This window comes from Gracilinanus agilis, chromosome 2 (genome assembly GCF_016433145.1).
Source record: "Gracilinanus agilis isolate LMUSP501 chromosome 2, AgileGrace, whole genome shotgun sequence".
NCBI lineage: Eukaryota > Metazoa > Chordata > Mammalia > Didelphimorphia > Didelphidae > Gracilinanus > Gracilinanus agilis.
The window spans coordinates 280362808-280384810 of NC_058131.1; the positions used below are offsets into that span (position 1 = coordinate 280362808).

Sequence of the window (22003 nt, forward strand, 5' to 3'; positions counted from 1 at the left end):
ATGAAGAATTTTTCTCCTGATATACTGGGGACTATCATGTTTTGCGCCTTTAACCCCAGTGCCTAGCAAAATACCTTGCACACAAATGGATGTTTAATAGATATTTATTGAATCAAATCCTATAATGTCAGGAAATGGTGAGGATGAGATGATAGCAGGGAGAACTAAATGAAGTCCATAGGATGAATAAGAAGCATCTTTGCATATAAAGTACTAAATAAAATCTTGAATTCACTAATATGTACCCAGCTTTTTAATTATGCAAATCAGGTTGTATCATATCCCTCATATCTCAACAATGAAATTTAGCTCCTGTCTTTAATAGTGAAAATGTTGAACGCAAGAATTATCTTAAACTCAGTCATGGGCAGTATAATGGATATAAATAACTATCCTAGGGAATGGTTTTTTAAACTCTGTGATTTCACTGTATAATAAACTGTTGGTAAGGAAACTCACTCTATCCACACCTGTCTATCTATCTACACTGAAAGGGTAACTGACTTTACCAGGTTCACACAACCAGTATATTTGTCATAAATAAGACTTGAACTTACATCTCTAAGGCTTGAACATAGAAACTCTAAAGCTGCCTATAGTATTTACTACACCATGCTACAATTGGAGAATGGTAATTGCAGAAATTAATTCTTTCTTTTCTCTGTTCTGTACCTGTTTTACCTGAGCACTAAAGGATTATAAACCAGATAAAAATACAAAGGGAGAAAAAATCATGCTCTCCTTAATTCTCTGTCAGCTAAAATCGATGGCTATAGAGATGTTACCAAAGCTTTAAAGGCAAACACAAACTAGACAAAATTAAAAAAAAAAAAACAAGTAAAAATTATGTTCCCCTGATGCCAGCTTATTTCTAACCTGTGTTAGCTGGGAGTCCATCATCTGGGAGGCCCCCATTCCAGCTGCCTGATTGAGCTGACTCTCATATACCAGAGCCTGGCTTCCATTCATTGGTTGGTAAGGAGATCCAGACTGAGTCTTGACCATCTCTAAGGGTTGCATGCCCGGAAAAGCAGAATAAGGAGGCTTCAAGGCAGTTCCTCCAGTTAGGACCATGGTGCTAGGCTGGGACAGGCTGGGGTGCATGTACACCTGAGATCTAAAGAAGGAATCTTTTTACCAAAAGGAGTTCATTCTTATATAAAAAAAACAAACTCCCATTCCCACCCCCAAAACCAAGTTTTACCAGGCTGGCTAAGCATTTGAAATGAAATTTATGAAATAACCTAGCTATTGCTACACACAAAGCCTTGAGGTTTTTTTGTCTTTTTTTTTTAAAACCTTATGTTTTAGAATTGATATTAAGTATCAGTTCTAAGGCAAAAGAGCAGTAAGGGCTAGGCAACTAATGTTATGTGATTTGCCCAGTCACATAAGCTAAAAGTGTCTGAGACCAAATTTGAACCCAGGACCTCCCAACTCCAGGTCTGGTTCTCTATCCACTGAGCCACTCTGGCTGCCCCAAAGCCTTAAACAAAATTATCAAATGGATCTGAGACACCTCTAAACAATTATTAATTAGTTCTTTATTAACAAGGAGGGCATATCCGTAACAATGGACAGCGAGGGCAAGATATTTAAGTCAAATTTCATATTCAAGGTCCTACTCATAAACTGACTTGGGAAAGAAATACAGAGAGTCCACAAAAGCCTTTTGGAGACACTGTATATGCATGGTTAGTGTGTAGGACATGTTACCTGAAGGGCTGTATGGAACTGTAGATCTCCTGAGACTGGGAGACAGGAAGTCCACCTCTCAACCCAAGCTGAGCTTGTGCCTGTAGAGATGTATGGAGAGAAATTGGAATCTGTTGGGCAGCCTGAGAGAAAGAGAAGGAAAAAATAAAGCAGGATGATGAGAAACAGGAACAAGGTATATACCAAGCCTTTTAGCACCCTAATTACATTTCCCATGTATTCATCCTGACAACAAAACAACATCCTTATTCAGCCTTATAACTGTCTTGCATATGGTTCTATGGGAAATGAGAGAAAGGCCCACTAACTCAATGGGGCAAGGCTCCAAAAATAATCCTTAGGCATCCAAGATGAAGACCCTCTTGTCAAAATGAGAACAAATTCATTTCTACAATCATAATATAATCATAATAATATAAAATAATTTTACCCTCAGGCAATGTAATAATGGCCAATAGGCCTTCTTTTCTGTCATCACACCATGGAAATAAGAAGGCTAATTTCAAAGGGAGTTATATATTAGAAAAATCTTATATAAGGAAAGAATTAATTAAAAAGCAATGAATCTAGTATTGGTCCTTTATTCTCACACTGTGCTAATCATTAGGTGGTTTTTACCTGTTGGTAGCTCTGCTGTTGAGGTATCGTTTGGGGGACCAGACGAGGCTGACTTGCAAACACATGGCCATCCAGATACAAAGGTGGGATGTGGTTACCTGAAATTAGAAATCAGAAAGTAGAAAATTCTGTAATCTCCCCTTTTTAGTCCATTCCAATTAGACACTTACAAAGTAGGAATAAAAAGAGGTAACTAGGCACCTACAAAATTCAATCTTTTTCTCAAGTGAGAAAATATATTATATATAATATGTTATATATAATGTGCTTTATATACCTTAAAGCAATATACAAATATCTCTTTGGAAACATTCATGCTAGAGATGAGATGCCAGGCCAGCTACCAACTTGTCTAAATATAGTTGGATATCTGTATTTTAGTGGTACCATTCTGGTACTTGAAGAGGGCATAAAGAAGCTACTTTAGCTAATATATAGGAAGACTTGGGCTAAAGCTTTAGGACTTGAGGTGGCAGAAATAAATGTCATAAAAGTAAAAGAATTCAACTCAATCTCAGCCTTCTTCCTTTCTTAGTCCTCATTTTAGCCAGATTTTAGGAGTCTAGCAAAATCCTATTATACATGGTACAATGAAAAATCAAAGCAGCCTTAAGTCTCTCAGGTACTGCCTCTTCATTTCCCTTTTACTGAGTACACATTGAAGGGTCAGAAGGATCTATTGGAATACATCACTGAGACTCAATGCTGGAGGGGAATGAGCTGGGTGGGGCTCAAAATTCCCATGATCTATATTCATAAAAAGCTACTTTTCTGGAATACCAATGTGTAGAACTTTACTACAAATGACCTAGGACTCTCTTATTTGTTAATTGCTTTTGGAAAGGGACTAATAAGCAAGTGATGATCAATTTCATCACAAAATAAAGTTATCTATGACCACTTACACTTTAAAAAATTATTTATAGACTCCAAAAATCAAGGTAAGAAGGGCTTTTGCTATAACAGGTCTCTTTTGGTAATCTAGAAGGAGCACATGAACCTGATTAGAATGAAAAACATGATACCTGGAATAGAAGAAGGTGCTACAGATGCCACAGGCATAGGTGGCATGGAAACTCCACCAAAAGAACTGTAGTTGACCCCACTGGAAGCTCCAACACTGGAAGGAGGCTGGATGCCTGAACCAGCTCCTCCTGGAGAATTCTGCTCAGGCAAACTGGGGGAGTTCTCCCAAGCCTTGCGTGCAGACTCCATCTTTGGAAGGGGGGGGGGGGGGAAGAGGAGAAAAATTACTAGTAGTGATAGAAGATAATGAAAGCAGTTATATATTAATATATAATAATATATATAACNAAAGCCTCTCATAATCTATCCTAAGGCAGTTGCCATGTTCCTGCTCTAAACTGAACCTCAGGCAATAATTGACTTCCAAAAATAAACACGAAACAGGCAATGAAGCGTCTTAACTCAAACAGATCCAGCATGCTTGTTTTCCTCCTCCCCCCAGATGAGCAAGGTAAATGTTTGGAAAAGGAAGCACTGGCTGACCAATCAATGGAGTCACTGTGGGGTTTGAATGTGCGGCAGAACTGCAGGAAGGCAAAGATGGTGAGGGAAGCAGGGAAATAGTGCCTGGATGACATCACTGGCTGCTGAAAGAAAGGCTTCCCTTCAAAAGCCAGTACAATCAGCATTCATTGACCCTAACATCCAAGCCTGGAACACGGCAGTGAAATATTACTTTAATCCAATCAGTTTCTATAAAAACTTGCCTACTCTACCACATTAAACACACACACACACACACACACACACACACACACACACACACACACACATTACCTACTCAGGGAAATTCTGAGGGTTCAAATATGAACAGAAAACCAGGACAGAATAATTGGTCACCCCTACCTCTTTACAATAAATAAGGTTTCAGTCACTCACTCAAACAGTGCCAGAGCCCTTATTACCTTAAGAGTGAGGTCAGCTGTGGGAAAAGACATTGGATTCAGGCTCATGCCCCGCTGAAGGTGATGATCTCGTCGGAGAATGGGAATAGATTGTGTTAACCCTGCCTGAAAAGAGCAAAAAAGGGAAAGTCATGAGTAGAACATGGAAGAAAAAGTCAAAGAAAAAAGAGCTCAAGAGAATAGGAAATTAAGAGAAAGCTTGAATGAATATTAGTTTTTAACTTTTTTGACACATGTCAAGATGATCTACCCTATGGCAAATGGAACATATTAATAGTCAAAGTTGGAGGCAGCTGGGTGACTCAGTGGATTGAGAGCCAGGCCAGGAATGGGAAGTCCCAGGTTCAAATCTGTCCTCAGACACTTCCTAGCTGTGTGACCCTGGGTAAGTCACTTAACACAGTAGTAATTTTAAGACAGAAGGTAAGGATTTAAAAAAATTTTTTTCAATAGTCAAAATCAAAATAAATTTTGTTTTGCTAAGGTTGATATCCTGGAAATAACATTCAATACTCATCAACTCACTTTCTTTAGATCTAATCAACAGTATGTTGGCATCATCAATTAATGGTTGCAATAGCTACAATTCATGATGTTTGAGAGAGATGGGTTTCACCCAAACTCCTAAGGAATAGTGGGCTCAAAGGGTATACGACACAAATACAATACTGCCTGGGCTGCACAAATTTTATCCAAAAATTGGTTTTTGGGAAGGAATGGAAGATTTCACAGATGACTAAATCACAAGCAAACCAATTACTAACATGCTACGTAGACATTGCAATAGGCCTGTATCTATTCCATGATCCAAATCCATTTGTTTCAGATGGAACAGTCTAAAGAGGCCTTTTATAAAAGAAGAGATGATTTTGAAAGCAGTAGTGAAAAACTGAAGGAAAATTCTCTTTAAGGAATCTTCCAAGAAAATAAAGATGCTTTGAATATTCTCTCTGTACTCCTAAACTGAGAGTGGGACTAAGTAGAAGGCAGGATGGGGTTTACACTTACATTACTGGCCAAGGCATCCTGCAGTTTGACAACGGGATTTGCTGAAGTACTGGAAGCAGAGCCAGGGGGCAAGCTAAAATCAGAGTCCTAAAAGAAGGAAACATTCATCCCATTCAGACAATGCACGGTCCATGCACTGGGGATGCTAAAAATATAACTAACTGATCTCCAATCTCAGTAACCCAGAAAATCCACTAAGAAGCATTTAACAAAGAGCCACATATTCAGCCAAACATTCACCCTGTGCTTAGTAAAATGACATGTTTTCCAAAGGCATACATGAAGGTATAGAGTTTAGGAATTTCTACTTTTCCCCATTCCCATTTGTTTTCCGGATGGAAAGTGAATGTTATGTGCTAAATTTATCCTGAGAACCTGGTTTGTATCAGTAATGAAATCTATTAGGCAATTTGATACTACCTAGTATTCATGATATTTGAACTTGATTGTAATCTTTTCTCCCTCTATAACTACCCCCTCATTCCTTTAATTTCCCAAAAGAATACCCTATCTTTTCCCTGCAACAAGTTTAAGCCACTATACTCCCATCCCCAAAATAAGAAATAAAAGTAAAAATAAAATCCTCACTTTAGGATTGACTCCAAATTCAATGGGTGGAACAGGCAGCACAGAATCCACATGAATCTCTACCCCATTAACAGGTGGCACATTCCCTTCCAGTCGCTCTCCACCCTCAGAGCCCTTTCTGTTTTTCAGAGAGCGCTCATTGCCGATGGGTCCAGGCTTGTGCTCCTTGTTCTGTCCTGAACCTTGCTCTGAATCCTTAAGGGGAAAGCAGAAAGACTAAGACAAAAGCTAAAAATGTCCAACCTAGTTATTTTGTCCTCAGATTGGGCTATCAAATGCAGATTACCTTTTTCTCAGATTGTTTCTGAGCCTGTTCCTTCTGACAGTCAGATTTGGGTTCCACCAAGCCAGGCCCATTCATCTCCTCTGGTTTGAGAGTGCCATAGGGAGAACTTCTCTGGGAGGAGGTTGCAGAAGACTCCCGAGATTCTGCACTCAAGTCAATGCCACTATCTCCCTGGCTGCTTTTAAAACCCTGCTATGCAAAGCACAAAATGGGTTAACACTCTCAATACTCCAAGGTTAAAACAAAAGCAAAAACATAGGGGATATATATAAAACTTATAAACAGGATAGAAATCCTTATAATTAACTCCAAACACCTCATGATCCCCCTTCCCTTCTAGCCCACTTAGATCTCTAAAAAAGGAAAAAATGTCTGTCCTGACCTACCATTAGGACCTAGCATCTCCAGATACCAAAGGCACTAATCCTTCTTTATCTTCATAACCAAATGGTCTTTAAACTGACACTACCAAACTTATTTCACTTATGACCCCAAACCAGAAACTCCAGTGCCCTCCAGGAGAGAAGCTGCTTTCCTCACCCAGGTTGATTATTTTTTTCTTTTTATAATTATGCTTTCCCACCATAAGTAGCCACAAGGAAACACTTCTTTAATATGAGAAGCATCACAAATTAAGAATGCAAGGCCACTGCTGAACTCTAGTTTGCTAGAACTTAATTCAATCCAGAATCATCCTCTATTTCAAGAGACACGATTTTGTAAGTGGTAGAGCTCAGTGAGGATTAAACAACTAGATTAAAAGCAGTAGCCTAAATCAGCTGTAACAACACTGATAGCACCAAAGTGCACTGACAAACAATGAGACAGGAAGGGACCACTCACTTCTGTAGAACTGGACTCAGTGCTGGTAAAGGCATTGACAGCTTTACTCCAGGAATCACTGCTGGTGGACTGAACTGGAAGGGCTAAAAAGCAAAGAGGAAACAGGAAATGCAAACCAACAGACCAAAAGAATTTAGGTTTGGGCACCCTCAAGAAGGCTAATACAAGTACATTTCATTAAAGAGGACCAATACACATTATCAATTCCAAGATGGAAGGTAAGGGTTAAAAAAAAAAAGTGGGTACTATTCAGTGAACCTGGTACCATTTCCCCTTAAACCAATATGTTAAATAGAAAAATAAACCTATAGTATCTCTACATTTGATATTTTAAAATTTAAGAATATCATGAGATATTTTTATTATAAGATAAAAATGGGATTTAAAATTTTTTCATTATTAAAAGTCATTCTATGATGTCTCAGAGAGAATTTTTCCCAATGCAGTAAAAGAAGTAGCAATGTAGAATACTATAAAAAGCATTGGATTCAATGTCACAAGGTTCTGGGTCCAAGTCCCACCCCTGCCACTTATGGCTTTTATGTCTCAAATCTTTCATCTACAAAATGAAAGATTAGAATCTGGACATCCATTCTTTTTCAGCTTTAAAATTATGACATCAAGATATTCAGTTATAACAAGTAACATACATACAGATATGTTTTCTAAAGTAAAGTGCACAGAATTTGTTTGCCCTCACATAAAAGAGCTTGGCCAAAAGATGACTGAAAATTACATCTGAAATAGAGCTGAAAAGAGCATATTGTAGGTGCAAAAATGTCAGGATCTTTGACAGACCATAGTAATGTATTTCCCTCCCTTGTTATCAGGATAAAATAAGACAGGTGGAAAAAAAAAATCACTGGCTTAAATCCTATCAAGACTACTAACACATTATGGCGAGAATAGTGGGAAGGAGTTTTCCCAGGTAATAAAGTACCCTTAATAAGCTACTGTTTAATCAAAGTAGCCAAGCAGATTCTGTTTTTGGCCTTTTTTTTTTTTTTAAATCCACCTCCATCTGACTCTTTTATGTACCCCCCAGTAAACAAAGCTAATGTAGCAGGAAGTCTAAACTTGGGCTTTGTCAGGAACTGCTTTTGTTACCAATAGTTGTCCAAACCCTATCTAAATGCATGCAGGAAGAAAGGTAAAACGTGGCCCAACCAGGTGACTTACTGAGCTCACCTTGGCTATTATTCTCCCAGATTTCTGTGCCCAGGCTACTGCCAGGCACTGCTCCATCCCCTTGCTCTAAGCATAGGTTATTGTGCTTCTTAGCAAATCGAGGAGGGATTCGTGATGACAGAGTTCGGCCTTTGGTGGGCGCCTGAGGAAAATTAATAGATAATCAGTCTAAACATTATGCCTGAAATACAAAATTCAAGACATTCCTACCAATTTTATCACCAAACACTCAACTTTGAGAATGCTCAAAGGAGGCCCAGAGGGTCCAGTTATTTGACTCTCTACACAACTCACTCTTGGTCCTGCTTCATCTTTTTCATAAGACTTTAGCAAAAGTCTAATTTGAAAACAAGTAGGTACAACTGCATTCATGCTATTTGATTAACTAAGTAAGAAAGGAAAAGTCCTAGACAAGCTAAGGAATTTCAGCATACACACAAAACAACCTGGGTTTGTTTTTTTTTTTGTTTGTTTGTTTTTTTGCATATATCTGCTAGTATTACCCTGTGCTTTCTCTTACACAGCTGTTTTTCAAAAATGAGTGAAACAAATTAACTTCTTAGGTCCTGCAATAGGGAAGTCCTTGCTCTATTGTCTTATCTAAAATCCCATCATTCACTTCTTCCTCTCTTTCCAATCAGACTACTTGTCTGCCCTATTCCCATCTTCTCATCTCTACTCACCTGGACAGCTTGCTCTTTCTTCCTCCTCTCTTCCTCCATCAGGCGACGTTGCTTTTTAGTTAAAACCTCAATGAAACCTTCACTCACCATGGAACCCACTTCACTTTCCTCTCCAGGATTTGAAACCCGATTGTCTATGATAGTATCTGAGTGGCAGTTTCATGAGAAGGAGGAAAAAATGTTTCCATTAAAGTCAACAAGTATCTTGATAGATTAAAATGCCCTAACATTAGGCTACACTCTTTTTAGACCTCATTTTGCCTGCAAGTATAGACACTAATCCAACAGAGCAGCTCTCTCATCTAGGTAAAAACCTTTCGGCACTTACCCTTGATGAATCAAAGGGACATGATCTCCTCATCTAACATATGCAATACTAAATGAAAAATGATACCTAAGCCTTCTATGAGGGAAAGGAATAAACTACCAGATCCATGATGAGATTTCTTGGTTCTGGCTTTATTTTTGCTTCTTTTTCCTTTTTACTCCCTACTTTCCAAAGACTGATCAAAAACTCACTTCCATAACTTAAGTCAAACTGTGGAAGGGCCTCTCCCTTCTCTCCTGCCCTCTGAACAGCCAACTTGGATTCTTTTTCTGTCTTCTTCCCTGGTGATTCAGTAATGTCAGAGTTGGCGTGGGCAACTCGCTCCAGATTATATGTGGAATGACTGTTCCCACTGTTAGAGTTGCCAAGGCCTCCAGGTAAAGCCTCTTCTGGAGACCTGCAGAGTACAAGTAAGCTCAGATAAAGCCATATGTCAACAGAGGAAGAGAAATAAAAACTTAGTATGTACGTACACCCATGTACACACACACACACACACACACACACACACACACACACACATGCTCTTATAGAGTTCTTTCTAATCAATGTGGATAGGATGGTTATATTTTTGTTTTTCCTTGTGGTTTCCTTTAAAACCTAATGAGCTAACTGAGGCAAGTCTGAAAGTAGTTTGAAACACTTTTTAAACTTTATTTTTTTTGTTTTATTTGTCTTCTCTTTTGCAACATGTACTAATGTGTTTTCCATGTAGGCATATATAAAATCTATATCAAAGTACTTTTCTTCTCAAGGAGAGGGGAGGGTTGGGAAGGAGAAAGGGAATTTAGAACTCAAATTATAAAAATGAATGTTAAATATTAAAAGTTTTTGCATGTAATTGAGAAAAAATATCCTTTAAAAAGCATAATAACCTACTACTAAACATTGATTCAGTGATATCGCATATGTTCATTATACAGGTTCTATTTAAAAAAGATAGTTAGCAAAATGGATAGAGTACTGGACCTGAAATCAGAAGACCTCAGTTCAAATTCAACCTCTCACACTTATTTAGCTGTGTGGCCCTGGGGAAAATCACTTAATTTCTGTCTCAGTCTCTTCATCTCTAAAATGGAGATAATAATAGCACCAACCTCACAGGGTTGTTATATTTGTAACATGTTTTGCAAACCTACAATGTTATATGAATGCTAGTTATTACTGTTATTTCCATGATCACTCCTATTTAAAAAATACTTCTCTTCCCTATGATAGCATGTCAGATTCAGCCTAGATGCACAAGAAGAGATGAAAGAAGCCAAATGCCCCTCTAGTCCTATTTTACAATTCGAAACATAATCTATTCTTGGCTACTCCCTCAAGCAGACCCATATGGAAATAAATACCAGGAAAGGAGCAGAGATCAGAAGTTCTTCCAAGCATCATCAGCTATGGGTATTTAAGGGAGAATGAACCAACATTTGAGAGCATAAACCACACTTTAGGATCTAAATTAATTGTTACTCCACAGATCTCAAGAGTATTAATTTCCTCAATACTATGGAGAGAGGGGATTCAAAGGAAAACAACAATCAAGCCGTTTATAACTTTCCAAACTAGGAGCAGCCTGTAAGTTCTCCCAAGGGAGCAGTAATCCCTGAGAATAGAATATCTACCTCAAAGTTTCTACCAAAGATATACTTAGAGCTATCAGGCAGGCAGTCCAGACTTTGGAGCAACACTGGAGACAACTGACAGTCATTTTCTTTAACCCCTGTCCCTTATTGCACTGAGTTAACATTCCAGAAGGAGAATTCCTTGACTTTCTACTGCTGGGAGGGAGGACTCCTAGAGAAGCTGACTTGGTGCAGCCGGAATGCTACAAAGCTCCCCAAACAGAGCTGCTGACCAGAGAAGGTTCAAGTAGAGAATTCTGGTAGAATAACTATTGCTTATTATCTTGTTACAAAGAAAAATTGTTTTCTTTGCAATGACCCCTTAGCAGGGCTTATAACACCAAGAAGGATGCTAGATTCTCTAGTATACAGGCCAGATGTAAGACAATCCTTTACTTTTATCTTCTGAGCTACAAGAAGAACCATGAACAGAGATTTCAGTAGTTAACCCTCTGGAATGCAACTCTAGACCAAGTTAGGGAGCATCTAACATATGGCAGGGACACAGAGAGAAAGAGAACTATAGCTACCTTTATGCATGAAGTTTTATATGTTTCTTTGTATATATTTTTTTTTAAATTAAAAACAAACAGGGATTTTGTGTTTTGTTACCTTTTGGTTTTCAAAGGTGTCCCATTCTGTTGGGTCTCATATCGGGTAGCAGATCCGCTGCTTCCTTGCCTGACAGACTTCTCCCCATACCCTCCAGGTTCTATCTTGCGGCTCTGCCTGTCCACTAGGGGTCTCTGGCTTGAGAAGCTCCGTTTGGCCAACTCTCTCTTCTCACCCAAACTGGTTCCAGATAGGCTACCATCCAGCTGGGGATCAGCTTCGGCTGTCCCACCTTCTCGCCGCTCTCGCCTTTCACTGAAGTCACTGCTCTCAGATGCAGTCTCCCACTCCTCATTGGCATGATCAGAAGAATTCTGGTAGGAGAGTTCGGGGGTTCTCCGGCCAGAAAGATTGCTCTTCTCTGCCAAAACCAACTTTGGCCTTCCTGGCCACTGACCAGAAAGTAAGTTTGGTCCCTCATCAGAACCCCATTGGCCCAAGGACTCTCGTTCTTGACGGAGGCGCCTAAATCGAGGAGGTTTGTCTTGCCGAGGGGGTCGCCGTCTCCGGAAGGGCCTGTTTTCTACGTTTTCAGAATCTACATAATCATCTTGGAAAAAGGACCTTTTATCATCCAGGTGAATGTCTTCAAAGCCTCTCCCACTGAATGAATCAGAATGTTTATAATTATCTTGGATATAGTCTCGGTCTGTTGGTCGTCGTGCCCCAAAAGTATCTGAGGACATACCATTGTTGTAGTCTTGCCAAGAGCCACCAGTACTTTTGCTCTGCCAATGGGATGATTCCTTTGACACAAAGCTTCTCCGTCCATACCCAGAGTTACTCAGCCTTGGAGGGAGTGCTCGGCCAAAAGCTCGAGGGGCTCTGTTCTTAGTATCCAAACTACTGTGGTCATCTGAATAGATCTTGTTAGATCGCCAGGAATCTTTGTAATCACCTTTCTTCAAGTCACTCTCCTCTCTTTCCAGATGAGACCCATCATTCCCATTCTCTGATCCCCTCTGTCGGCGCCGTTTAGGGAGTTCTTCATATTCAGAGCCCTCACTGTGAGTCTCACTGGCAATTCTGCGTCGAGGCTTGCCTCTAGGGAAATCTTCAGGCTGATTGAACTCACGGAGACTCCGCCCTCGGGTACTTCTTTGGTTGTTATATAGTCCTCTGCTACCAATGATACCACCACTACCACAAACATTGCCACTACTTCCACCAGTACCCCGACCTCGGAAAGTGAATTCTCTGAAACCCCTTCCACGGCTTCTATTCTGACCTCTGCCTCCAAAGGCTTGTTCTTCATCTATGAAAATCCAATTATTCCTCTTTGTTGGAGGAAGATCACTGGAATCCCTTGAAATCTTGGTCTCCCAGGCCCTATCAGGCTTCTCTTCTTCCTCTAACTTCTCATTCTCATGGCCAAAGTTGGTTTGAGAGGAGCCCTTTTGAGTCAGAAGGGGATGTGAAGAGTTAACCAATGGAGAGTCTCCCTCATCAGTCCCATCGTTCTCAGCTTTGTTGAGTGGCTCCTTCTCTTTGGATAGATGGGATTTGTCTTCCCCCACTTCCTGCTTAATTTTCTCCAGTTCCTTCTCCTTTTCTTCAACCTTAAGAGCCTTCAAGACAGGTTTCTTAATAGGACCAGATCTCCGAGTCCTCCCAATTTGTTCCTGTTGCTGGTTATTAGTGTTTCGGTTCTCGGGGACCCATTCTGTCTCTGAGGCAGGCTGTTTGCTGACGCTCCCCTCCTTTTTCCAGGGGTCAGAGTTGAAGGTCTGCTCCTCCCTAGGAGCCTCTTCTAGGTTGTTAGCTGTGTCAGAGGGCTTCTGCTGATGTCCAACATCCCAACTGCTATATTCTGGTTTTTTATCACTTGGGACAAAGTCAGACTCCAATGGGGAGCACCTGAGGTTTGTATGATGAACCCCAGAAGCAACTGCCTCCTGCACATTTTCCTGGGGTGGAAACAAAAGCTCCTGACCTATTCTTTGAGAGGAGACACAGCTGTCAAAGTCTGTTTGGGCCTTCTTGTCAAAAGCATTTAAGTACTCATCCCCTCTCTCCTCAAAGAGATCATGCTGGGCACTTATACCTCCTGACCTTCCAGCTGGGGCAGAGTAAGAGCTTTCATTCCTGAAAAGGAACCAGAAAAAAACCAGTAAATGTGATTGGAATCTGGCTCCAGGTTTCCATTCTGAATATAGAATATAGCTCCAAGAGATGAGAAAAAAAATTGATGTTTTAAATTTTAAGCATCAAGATCATTCTCTATCTTTAAACAAAGCAATCACAAACCCACAAGTCAGACCATCTGACTAATTTAGTGTCTTTAGAGTCCCCAACATTGAGGAATTCATAGCACTGGGAGACACAAATTATCATCCAGAAAAAAGAATGAACTTTGGAGGAAGCAAAGAGAAGCTGCATTCTATTAATCCATTAGGTAATCAGAATAGTCTTCTCTACTTTAACAACTATCAGTCTTGATCCAGCCACTCTGAAAAGGTCTTATGGTCCTATTGTATGAAAATAAGGCAGAACCTGTCAATGCTTCACTTTTGTTACCAGGAATTCCTTGTTGCCCTTCAATTCTGCCTTCAGTTAGAATTCTCTCACAACTAAGTGTTCAAAGAAAAATGCAGATGTCGAAAGCCCTTTATCACCACCCTCTCCTCCCCTAAGTGCACATAAAGAGATCTAATGCACCTCTTCACCTTACTAGCACCTCTTCACTAAGCCCCTTACTTTCATCTTGTAAGCAGGGACTTTCAGAATCAGTCTCAGTTAATCAATAGTAGGTCAGTGGCACCATGTGTCCTCTCACCTGGCATGTACTCCTTCAATTGTCAAAGTTGTGTCATTTTGCTTTGGATTTGGGAGAGTGTACCCTTTGTTTGGAATTGTCACATAGCTCTCTTGGCTCCACACAGGAGCAGGTTCCATTGAAGCTGTTTTCCTTTCTTGGACTGGGGGTGGACAGTTCTGTTCTTCTGAGTGACAGCCAGTCCCATTGATGGAGTCTTGTGGCATCATTGGTTTCATCATTCCTAAAAACAGCAAAGAACTGATAACTATAATCTTGTTCAAAACCCAGCTGCACAGTGGGGACCAGTACAATCTCTTCCTTAAAGCAGAAAAAGGAGGTAGATATAGAAACCTATCAATTAACCAGAGAGAACATTCAAGAAGTAGAAAACAGAAAAAGGAACTGGAATGTTGCCACTGATTAGTTACCAATCTACAGAGCTTATTATTCACAAATAAAATCTATAATACATAAGAGATAACTTTTTAAAATGAAATGATATTATGATAGAGAACTAAAAGGAGTTTTGTATCAGGGGTCTTTCGCTGCTACTGAGCTCAGGAAATTAAAGTCCCAGAAGCTTGCCTATGATAAATTCTATGCCAGTGTGACAATTCCTGAGCTCAATCTCTAGCTATCATCCACCACTAAGGAAATTGGTTCTAAAAACTTGTAAGAGCTTTAAAAAAGTCACAGGATTCCTTCACTTGTAAAAATTAGGGGGGTAAAAGGAAAAGGAAAGATGAGATTTTAAAAAAACTTTGCCTGAGCAGATTAAGCATAAAATCATTGGCCCATAACACATTAATCAATTTGTGTTATATTCACTTGACTTTGGTGGAGCTGAAATTCCTCCTTGTCTTGGGTCAGACAAGACAACTTTCTATGTTTTTGTCCTTTTGGTTCTACAAGTTTATGTAAAAAGCAGTTCTGGGAAACTAAATTTATCTCTCACATCTAAAGCCTACAAGTAAGTGAGAGAAGAGAGGGGAAGCAGGTGCTTTTTCAAAAAAAGTAAAAGAATCTGGCCAGTGGACTAATGCTGACTTAGTTAACAATCAAAAAGCTCTTACCTGAAGGATGTAGAGCTGAAGGGTAAAAATCAACAGGGGTTCGAGCTGGAGGTATTCGTGGATCCATGTAGGGGGGCATCATCATCCATCGGGGATCAAATCCCAGCATCTGAGGGTGATGTGGGTAAAAGGTACGCTGAGGGTGGGAATGGGAAGGTGGAGGATAGACCTGCTGCTGTTGCTGCCAATGCTGTAACTTATACAGCTGTTCCTAATCAAGAAAGAGAATGGATTTATTAAGGTACAGGACTATCCAGGGATGGAAGCACCCACCCACAGATATGTTCTTCCACCTTTGATCAAACAGATGCCACAGTTTTGAGAGATCAAGAACTAAATAAAGCAGCATCCCACCTAACAGGAAAATATAAGCAGGTATCGATTACCAGAGAAAAAAAAACTCAGGTTGGCTAGCCTTCATGGCCATGGTCAGGTTCTGGTGTCTGGTCACAATTTATTTGGGCATAAAAACTTCCCAAAGTAAAAACTGCTTTATATCATCAAACCACAGAAATGAACCTGCCCCAGAGAGAGCTTATTTCTTCTTTATCCTAGCCTGTTCTATAAGCCCAACATGTTATTGGTTAAGAGTTGAAAAAAACAACAAACATACTTGAATCAATTCAACATGCATTTGATCCTAGCTAGTAGAATGTATGTACTAATGCAACATTATTCAGCATGTCTTCAACACACATCTTTTCAAATAAAAACAGAAAAGACCATCTAATCTGCCAGCTAAGATTCTATGAAACTATAGCAGATTTCATATGGAAAAGAAGGTGGCTGAGGGTCAATATGCATAAATAGCATAAATGTAGCAAATCCAAAAGATCCTTGATGCTCTAGTAATATACAGTCTTTAGGCCAACCTGGCAACTGGTGAATGGAATAACTGTAGCAAAGAGATGATAGTTATTTTCTATTTTCTCCCTTTCAAAAATAGAAGCAAGACAAAAGAATTCAGCAGAATTGCTCATGTCCAAACCTCAAATGTCCTTGGAGGATGGATCCAAGCACAGTTTGTTTATAGAATTTATCCAGTTGGTCTGTTTATGGCTTTCAGCTTGGTGCTAGTCCTTTCCACTTCTCAGAGTTAACTTTAGGCACTGTTATTAATGTGCTGTTTAAATGAAGTTATCTAAAATTTTCCAATCAGTAATGACACCTTACTTCATGAATATGCCTTACTGATGAACTACTAATTTCCTAGTCTAAAAGTAAGCTCAATAGGTTAACTGTTCCTGTACAAAGTGTAAGGCTCAGTTGAAAAACTCCTGAAAACTTCAGATTTAAAAAGTTCTGGTTACTTCAAGAGTCCTAAAAACTTAAAAAGCATAATGAGGGTCTGCTCTGGGGTTTGGACACTAATGATTAGTGAAGATGATCAAAAGATTAAAGGGAATACCAAGTGGGTGCTCTAGAACCCAAAAGAAGCTAACATTGACCCAAGAAGTGTTAATCAGAGCCCAAGGAAGATACTCTTTCATTTATATACTGTTAGCCAAGCACATTGCCTTTTAACCACCATGAAAAAAGGAAAAGAGACCAAAAGCTACTTTCTAACAACAAAAGTTTAATCAAAGTCTTCCTTGTTCTCAATAAGTAATATGTATAAAATGATCTACCAATGTCCCTATTTTAATTGCCCAACTCTTAGATTTATTGATTGGCAAAGATAAAGTAGAAAAGGAGAAGAGAATTGGCATTACTGCTTTTTTTGTTGTTGTTGTTCTTTTAAATGCTTACTGTCTTTACCTGCTGCTGTTGCTGTTGGCGCTGAAATCGAGGTGGAAGTGATTTCTGATATTTGTTGAACTCTTGCGCAGGAGATGTGGACTCTCTGAGTTCCTCATCACTGCTACTCTGGGTCACAGCAGGAGGGATAACTGTCTCTTCTTCATTGTAAGTAGTAGGAGATTCCTGGGCATGTAACTCAGGTGTTGCTGCAGAGCAAAAAAATAGAAGGAATTCTATTTTTTGACATGTTGTCATTTGACAAAAGCACAGAAAATGTGATGTTAGGCTCCATCTTTCAACAAGTTCACATTGTGCTGTCCACTTACACTGTTCTCTCTGTTTAGCTGAGGTCATTAAGGAAGAGAGAAATTTTATGACAGATGACTTTTAATAAATTAGGAAGAACTTAAGTATACAAGAGTACTCACATAATCTTTCATCTTTTAGGTTCAAGACTGAACAATACTCATTTGGCCCCTAAAGTACCTTTCCCTTTGCTCCAGGTAGTCACTTAGTGATCACTAGGGAACAATTCTCTTCCAAATACAAAGCAGCTGCCATCAAAGTCAAAGGACACACTGAGAAAAATCCTAGGTGTCCTGAGAACTGGCATCAAATCAAAAAACAAGTATCAATTTCTCCCATCTCTACTAATAAACCATTTAACTAAGCAAGTTTAATTCTCTAGGCAATAGTTTTTCCAATTAAAAACAAAATAAAACACCAGAAACCTAAAATTCTTCCAAACTTTGTTGAAACAATGTTGTGATACAAAAATAGCACTTATAATGTATTCCAAGGTCAACAGATAACATTGTTATGCAATCATAAGAGTATTATATTATTTATAAATCCCACAAAACTACCCTATGAGTGATGAGGTTTTCTGGAGTAGCCTATCCTATCCCAGACATAGTTTGTACCTTTGTGCAAAGCATGGCCATTATCCTGTGGGGAACTCTTCTCAGTGGCTGTGGCTGGGGATCGGGGAACTTCACTGTCTACGTGTTTCTGTGCCTCACTGGCTTTTTGTGCTTGCTTGCACTTTTGATCTAACTGTTTGAGCTTGGCAGCACAGGCAGCCAATCTCTCCTCCCGGGCGCGACGCTCCTCTTCCTCCCGGCGTCTTCGGGCTCTCTCCACAGCCTCAGAGATTTCTGAGGGTACAAACTTCTGCCGTGGGGGAAGTTTGTCCTCTTTGTCTTCCATAGACTGTTGCCGGAGCATGTTACTCATTGAAGACTTCTGCCAAAAGAAGAGAGATGAGATGCCACTTCAAAAGACAACGAAAATCACAATGAAAATCACAAGTCTTACCCGAACAAAGGTTCAGCTCTATGCCCAAGTCAGTTTTGAAAGATAACAAGCCAAGGGTCCCATATTTAGACATCAGTGGACTTAAGATTGCTAGACTATATACTTTTACCATTCTTTAGGTACCATAACCATTCAATTTCTCCAGCCTCTTAAAAATGGGTAATTCACTACCAAGAAAATGGAAAACTAATTTTCACTCATAGAGAAATTTAAGCAACTCCTAATCTATCAAAAGAAACCAAAATCCTAACCAAATCAAGACAGTTACTTGTGAGTTTTGAAGATAAAATATAAAAAGCTGAAGAATTTGCTTTGAAGATGTTGGACTATAGATAAGGTTACAAAGTTTGGCTTTAGAAGGGCAATTAACTGACCTACCTAGGCTCAAATACTGAAAAAAGGCTAATTATTATTTTACCTCTTCTGTTAACATATGGACTAAGATACTCACCACTATCACAGGTTTGGCAAAAAATATTACTTGAGTGGTCATGTTAATTACCCAGAAGATAATAGTATAGTACCTACTCAATTGATGGGAGTAATATCTAACTCAGAGGATTGTTGTAAAGCTCAAAAAACACAATATGTGTAAAACCATTTTGAAAATGCTAAATCACCATGAGCCAACAGTTACTATTATTATTTGAATCTAAAAATTAGTTCAAGTAGGCCACTATAGAATATGGTTGAATATGAGCCTTCTCTTATATTTCTCACATGCAAATTATTAATGAGCTGCTTGCTCATTCGAAGTTAATAAAATATAATAAAATCTTAGACCTATACATAAGATAAAATAAACCCCAATTGTTGTCCAGTTTATAAAAAATATTTATAATTCTTTTATATAGCAAGGACATAAAAAGTGACAAAAATTTACATACTTTTTAGGGGCATACCAATAGTATTCAGTGGAAGTACAATTATGTCTACAATTAGTTAAAGGCCTTGTTTAGCTCTTGCTGTGGCACTATCAATATGCTAAACTATGATTCTTGTCCTAATCAATGAATCGAAGGAGCTTTATATGAATCCTCACCTGAATTCTGACACCTCATAAGCACCCAACACATACCTGATAATCAGGAGTTGGGGTCCAGCTATTCAGCTTCCTAGAAGGGGGTTGAGGCTCTAGCACCTTACGGATAGCCCGAGACATGCCCATAGATTCACTCCAGTTCTTTCCTTCATCCAGGGTATGCTTGACATCAGTACTGTCTGCAGAACTCAGTGACAACTGCCGCTGTCTCCTTGGATCCCAATTGTTCCTATAATGAAATTCCTTTTAGCATTAAATACCTTAATTGTTCTAAACAAATTCTGATACTTCTAACTAGCCTTATATGAGAAGTCCAACAAATTCCTACAAAGTCACTAATATTTTTAGATCATAATGAAGGAGTGACTAAAATCTAATATAAGTAACCAAGATTACTCTTAAGTAATTAGACTTCCACTTAACCATAGAACATTAGAACCTGAGAGGTCATCTAAAATCAGAATTTAGAGCTAGGAAGGCCCTTAGGAGCCAAATCCAACTTCTTTATTTTAAAAAGGAGTAAACAGGTTTGCCCAAATTATAGATGTAATAAATGGAAGCACTATTATTCAAACAAGGTGCTCAGACCCTAAATTCAATATTCTTTTTTTAAAAACACATTTTGTGCTTGGGAATCTGTTATGCAAAGATAAATCATTTCTTCAAGGAGTTTACGGTTCTAAAGCTAGGAGAATAGAAATACAGGAGAAAGCAACACTAAATATTCTTTTTCTGGATGAGGATTTCATCAATTCAAGTTTCCATCATGAAAGATATTGCTTTGAGAAATCTTAGAGGAAAAATAAAAGACAGTAAGTGTGAGGAAACTTTCTACTACTGTTTGTTTCTTTTTCTTTTGAAAAATCGCATGTTTTGATCTGCCTTATGACTCCAACAGTTATTTCTCTGGAGATGGATAGCATTCCCTCGGAATTGTCCTGGATCATTGTACTGCTGAGAGCAGCCAAGTTATTTCACAGTTGATCATAGTACAATATTGCTGCTACTGTGTACAATGTTCTCCTTGTTCTGCTTATTTCACTCTGCATCAATTCGTGTAGCTTTTTCTAAAATCATCCAAACATCATTTCTTATAATACAACAGTAATTCCATTCACCATCATATCCCACAATTTGTTTAGCCATTTGCCAATTCATAGACAACTCCTCATTTTCAATTCTTGCCATTATAAAAAGAGCTGCTATAAAAATCTTTGTACAAGTAGATCCTTTCCCTACCCTTTAAAAAAATCTCTTTGGAATACAGACCTAGCAGTGATATTAAAAGATCAAAGACTATGCACAGTTTTATAGCCCTTTGGACATAGTTTCAAATTGCCCTCCAGAATGGTTGGATCAGTTTACAACTCCACCAACAATGCATTAGTATCCCAATTTTGCCACATCTTCAACTGTTATCATTTTCCTTTACTGTCATATTGGCCAATTTGATAGGTGAGAGGTGGTACCTCAGAGTTGGTTTAATTTGCATTTCTCTAATCAGGAGGAATTTAGAACACAATTTCATATGATTGACAGTTTTGATTTCTTCATCTGAAGATTGTTTGAGCATATCTTTTTGACCATTTGGGGAAATTGGGGAAAGACTTGTATTCTTATATTTGAGAAATGAGACCTTGAGTAAAATTTGTTATAAAATTTTTTCCCTAGTTTGCTGTTTTCCTTCTAATTGGTTTCATTTGTTGGTTCTGTTGGTTTTGGTTATACAAAACTTTTTTGATTTAATATAGTTAAAGTAACATTTTACATCTCTTAACGATTTTGATCTCTTTTTGGTCATAAATTCTTCCCTTCTCCATAGATCTGACAGGTAAATTAGTCTAATGTTCCCGTATAAATTCAATATTTTTCCTATTTGTATTTCCTATTTGAAGTCAGTTTGCTTTGGATCTTGAAATCGGTCTACATATCATATTTTTTAAAAAAGGAATTTTTTTCTTCTTCATATTTTAAGCTAAAAACAAGAGTAATAGAATGAGAATGTTGATATAGGGCCGAAGATGAAAAACCAATGTCACAAAACCAAACTGGGAAATGTTTAACAAAATTAAAAAGGTACAACAGAAATAATGTTAATTTGTGGCTTGTTTGTTTTTTTAAGCCAATATGTAGCTTTCAGGGATGCATTTCTATTTGAGTTTGATACTACTACTGTAGGATCCTAATCCCAATCTTAGGTCACAAATCACCCACCTGTCTATAGAAAGTTGTCAGGATTTTTAAAAGGCTTAAAAAGATAGGGATCTAACTCTGATCAATACAAAGATCCATGACAATTCCAAAGGACTCAATGAAAAACACTATCTACCTCCATAGTGAAAACTGATGGACTCTTGAATAAATACTTTTTTCTTTCATTTTCTTGTTTTTCTTTTTTCCTTGCAATATAGCTAATGTGGAAATGTTTGTATGACTTCATATATAATGATTACATATCTTGACTTTTCAATGAGTAAGGAAAGGATTGAATGAAAAGAAGGTGAAAATTTAGAATTGAAAAAAAATTTTTAAAAATAAGGAGTTAGAAGAAAAGTGGTGTTAAAAACCAAAGCTTTGTTTCTAGGAGAGGTTTGAAATTATTAAAAGGATTGGAAAATTCTACCCCAAGAAGAATAAATAAACTGTGGGAACT

At 38.5% G+C, this 22003-nt stretch overlaps 1 protein-coding gene and 1 non-coding gene across 5 annotated transcripts in view; both read right to left on the reverse strand.

Moving 5' to 3' along the window:
• PRRC2B (proline rich coiled-coil 2B) overlaps positions 1-22003 on the reverse strand; it is a 52975-nt gene that overhangs the window by 8754 nt on the left and 22218 nt on the right. For 2 of the 4 annotated variants that reach the window (XM_044663971.1, XM_044663972.1), the window contains exons 10-27: positions 19387-19579; positions 17915-18236; positions 17010-17197; positions 15252-15462; positions 14197-14419; positions 11421-13505; positions 9381-9586; positions 8862-9007; positions 8179-8320; positions 6991-7073; positions 6148-6336; positions 5862-6056; positions 5274-5360; positions 4266-4370; positions 3360-3549; positions 2335-2432; positions 1717-1838; positions 877-1117 (exon numbers count right to left, since the gene is read on the reverse strand). In XM_044663971.1, the coding sequence (XP_044519906.1) occupies positions 877-1117; positions 1717-1838; positions 2335-2432; positions 3360-3549; positions 4266-4370; positions 5274-5360; positions 5862-6056; positions 6148-6336; positions 6991-7073; positions 8179-8320; positions 8862-9007; positions 9381-9586; positions 11421-13505; positions 14197-14419; positions 15252-15462; positions 17010-17197; positions 17915-18236; positions 19387-19579 (5026 nt within the window). Of the gene's footprint in view, positions 1-876; positions 1118-1716; positions 1839-2334; positions 2433-3359; positions 3550-4265; positions 4371-5273; positions 5361-5861; positions 6057-6147; positions 6340-6990; positions 7074-8178; positions 8321-8861; positions 9008-9380; positions 9587-11420; positions 13506-14196; positions 14420-15251; positions 15463-17009; positions 17198-17914; positions 18237-19386; positions 19580-22003 lie in introns of all 4 variants that reach the window. The other 2 variants (XM_044663970.1, XM_044663973.1) reach the window with 2 other exon arrangements.
• On the reverse strand, positions 2949-3032 carry LOC123238468. Its single transcript, XR_006505631.1, has one exon. It is a non-coding gene; the product is annotated as a small nucleolar RNA SNORD62 (small nucleolar RNA).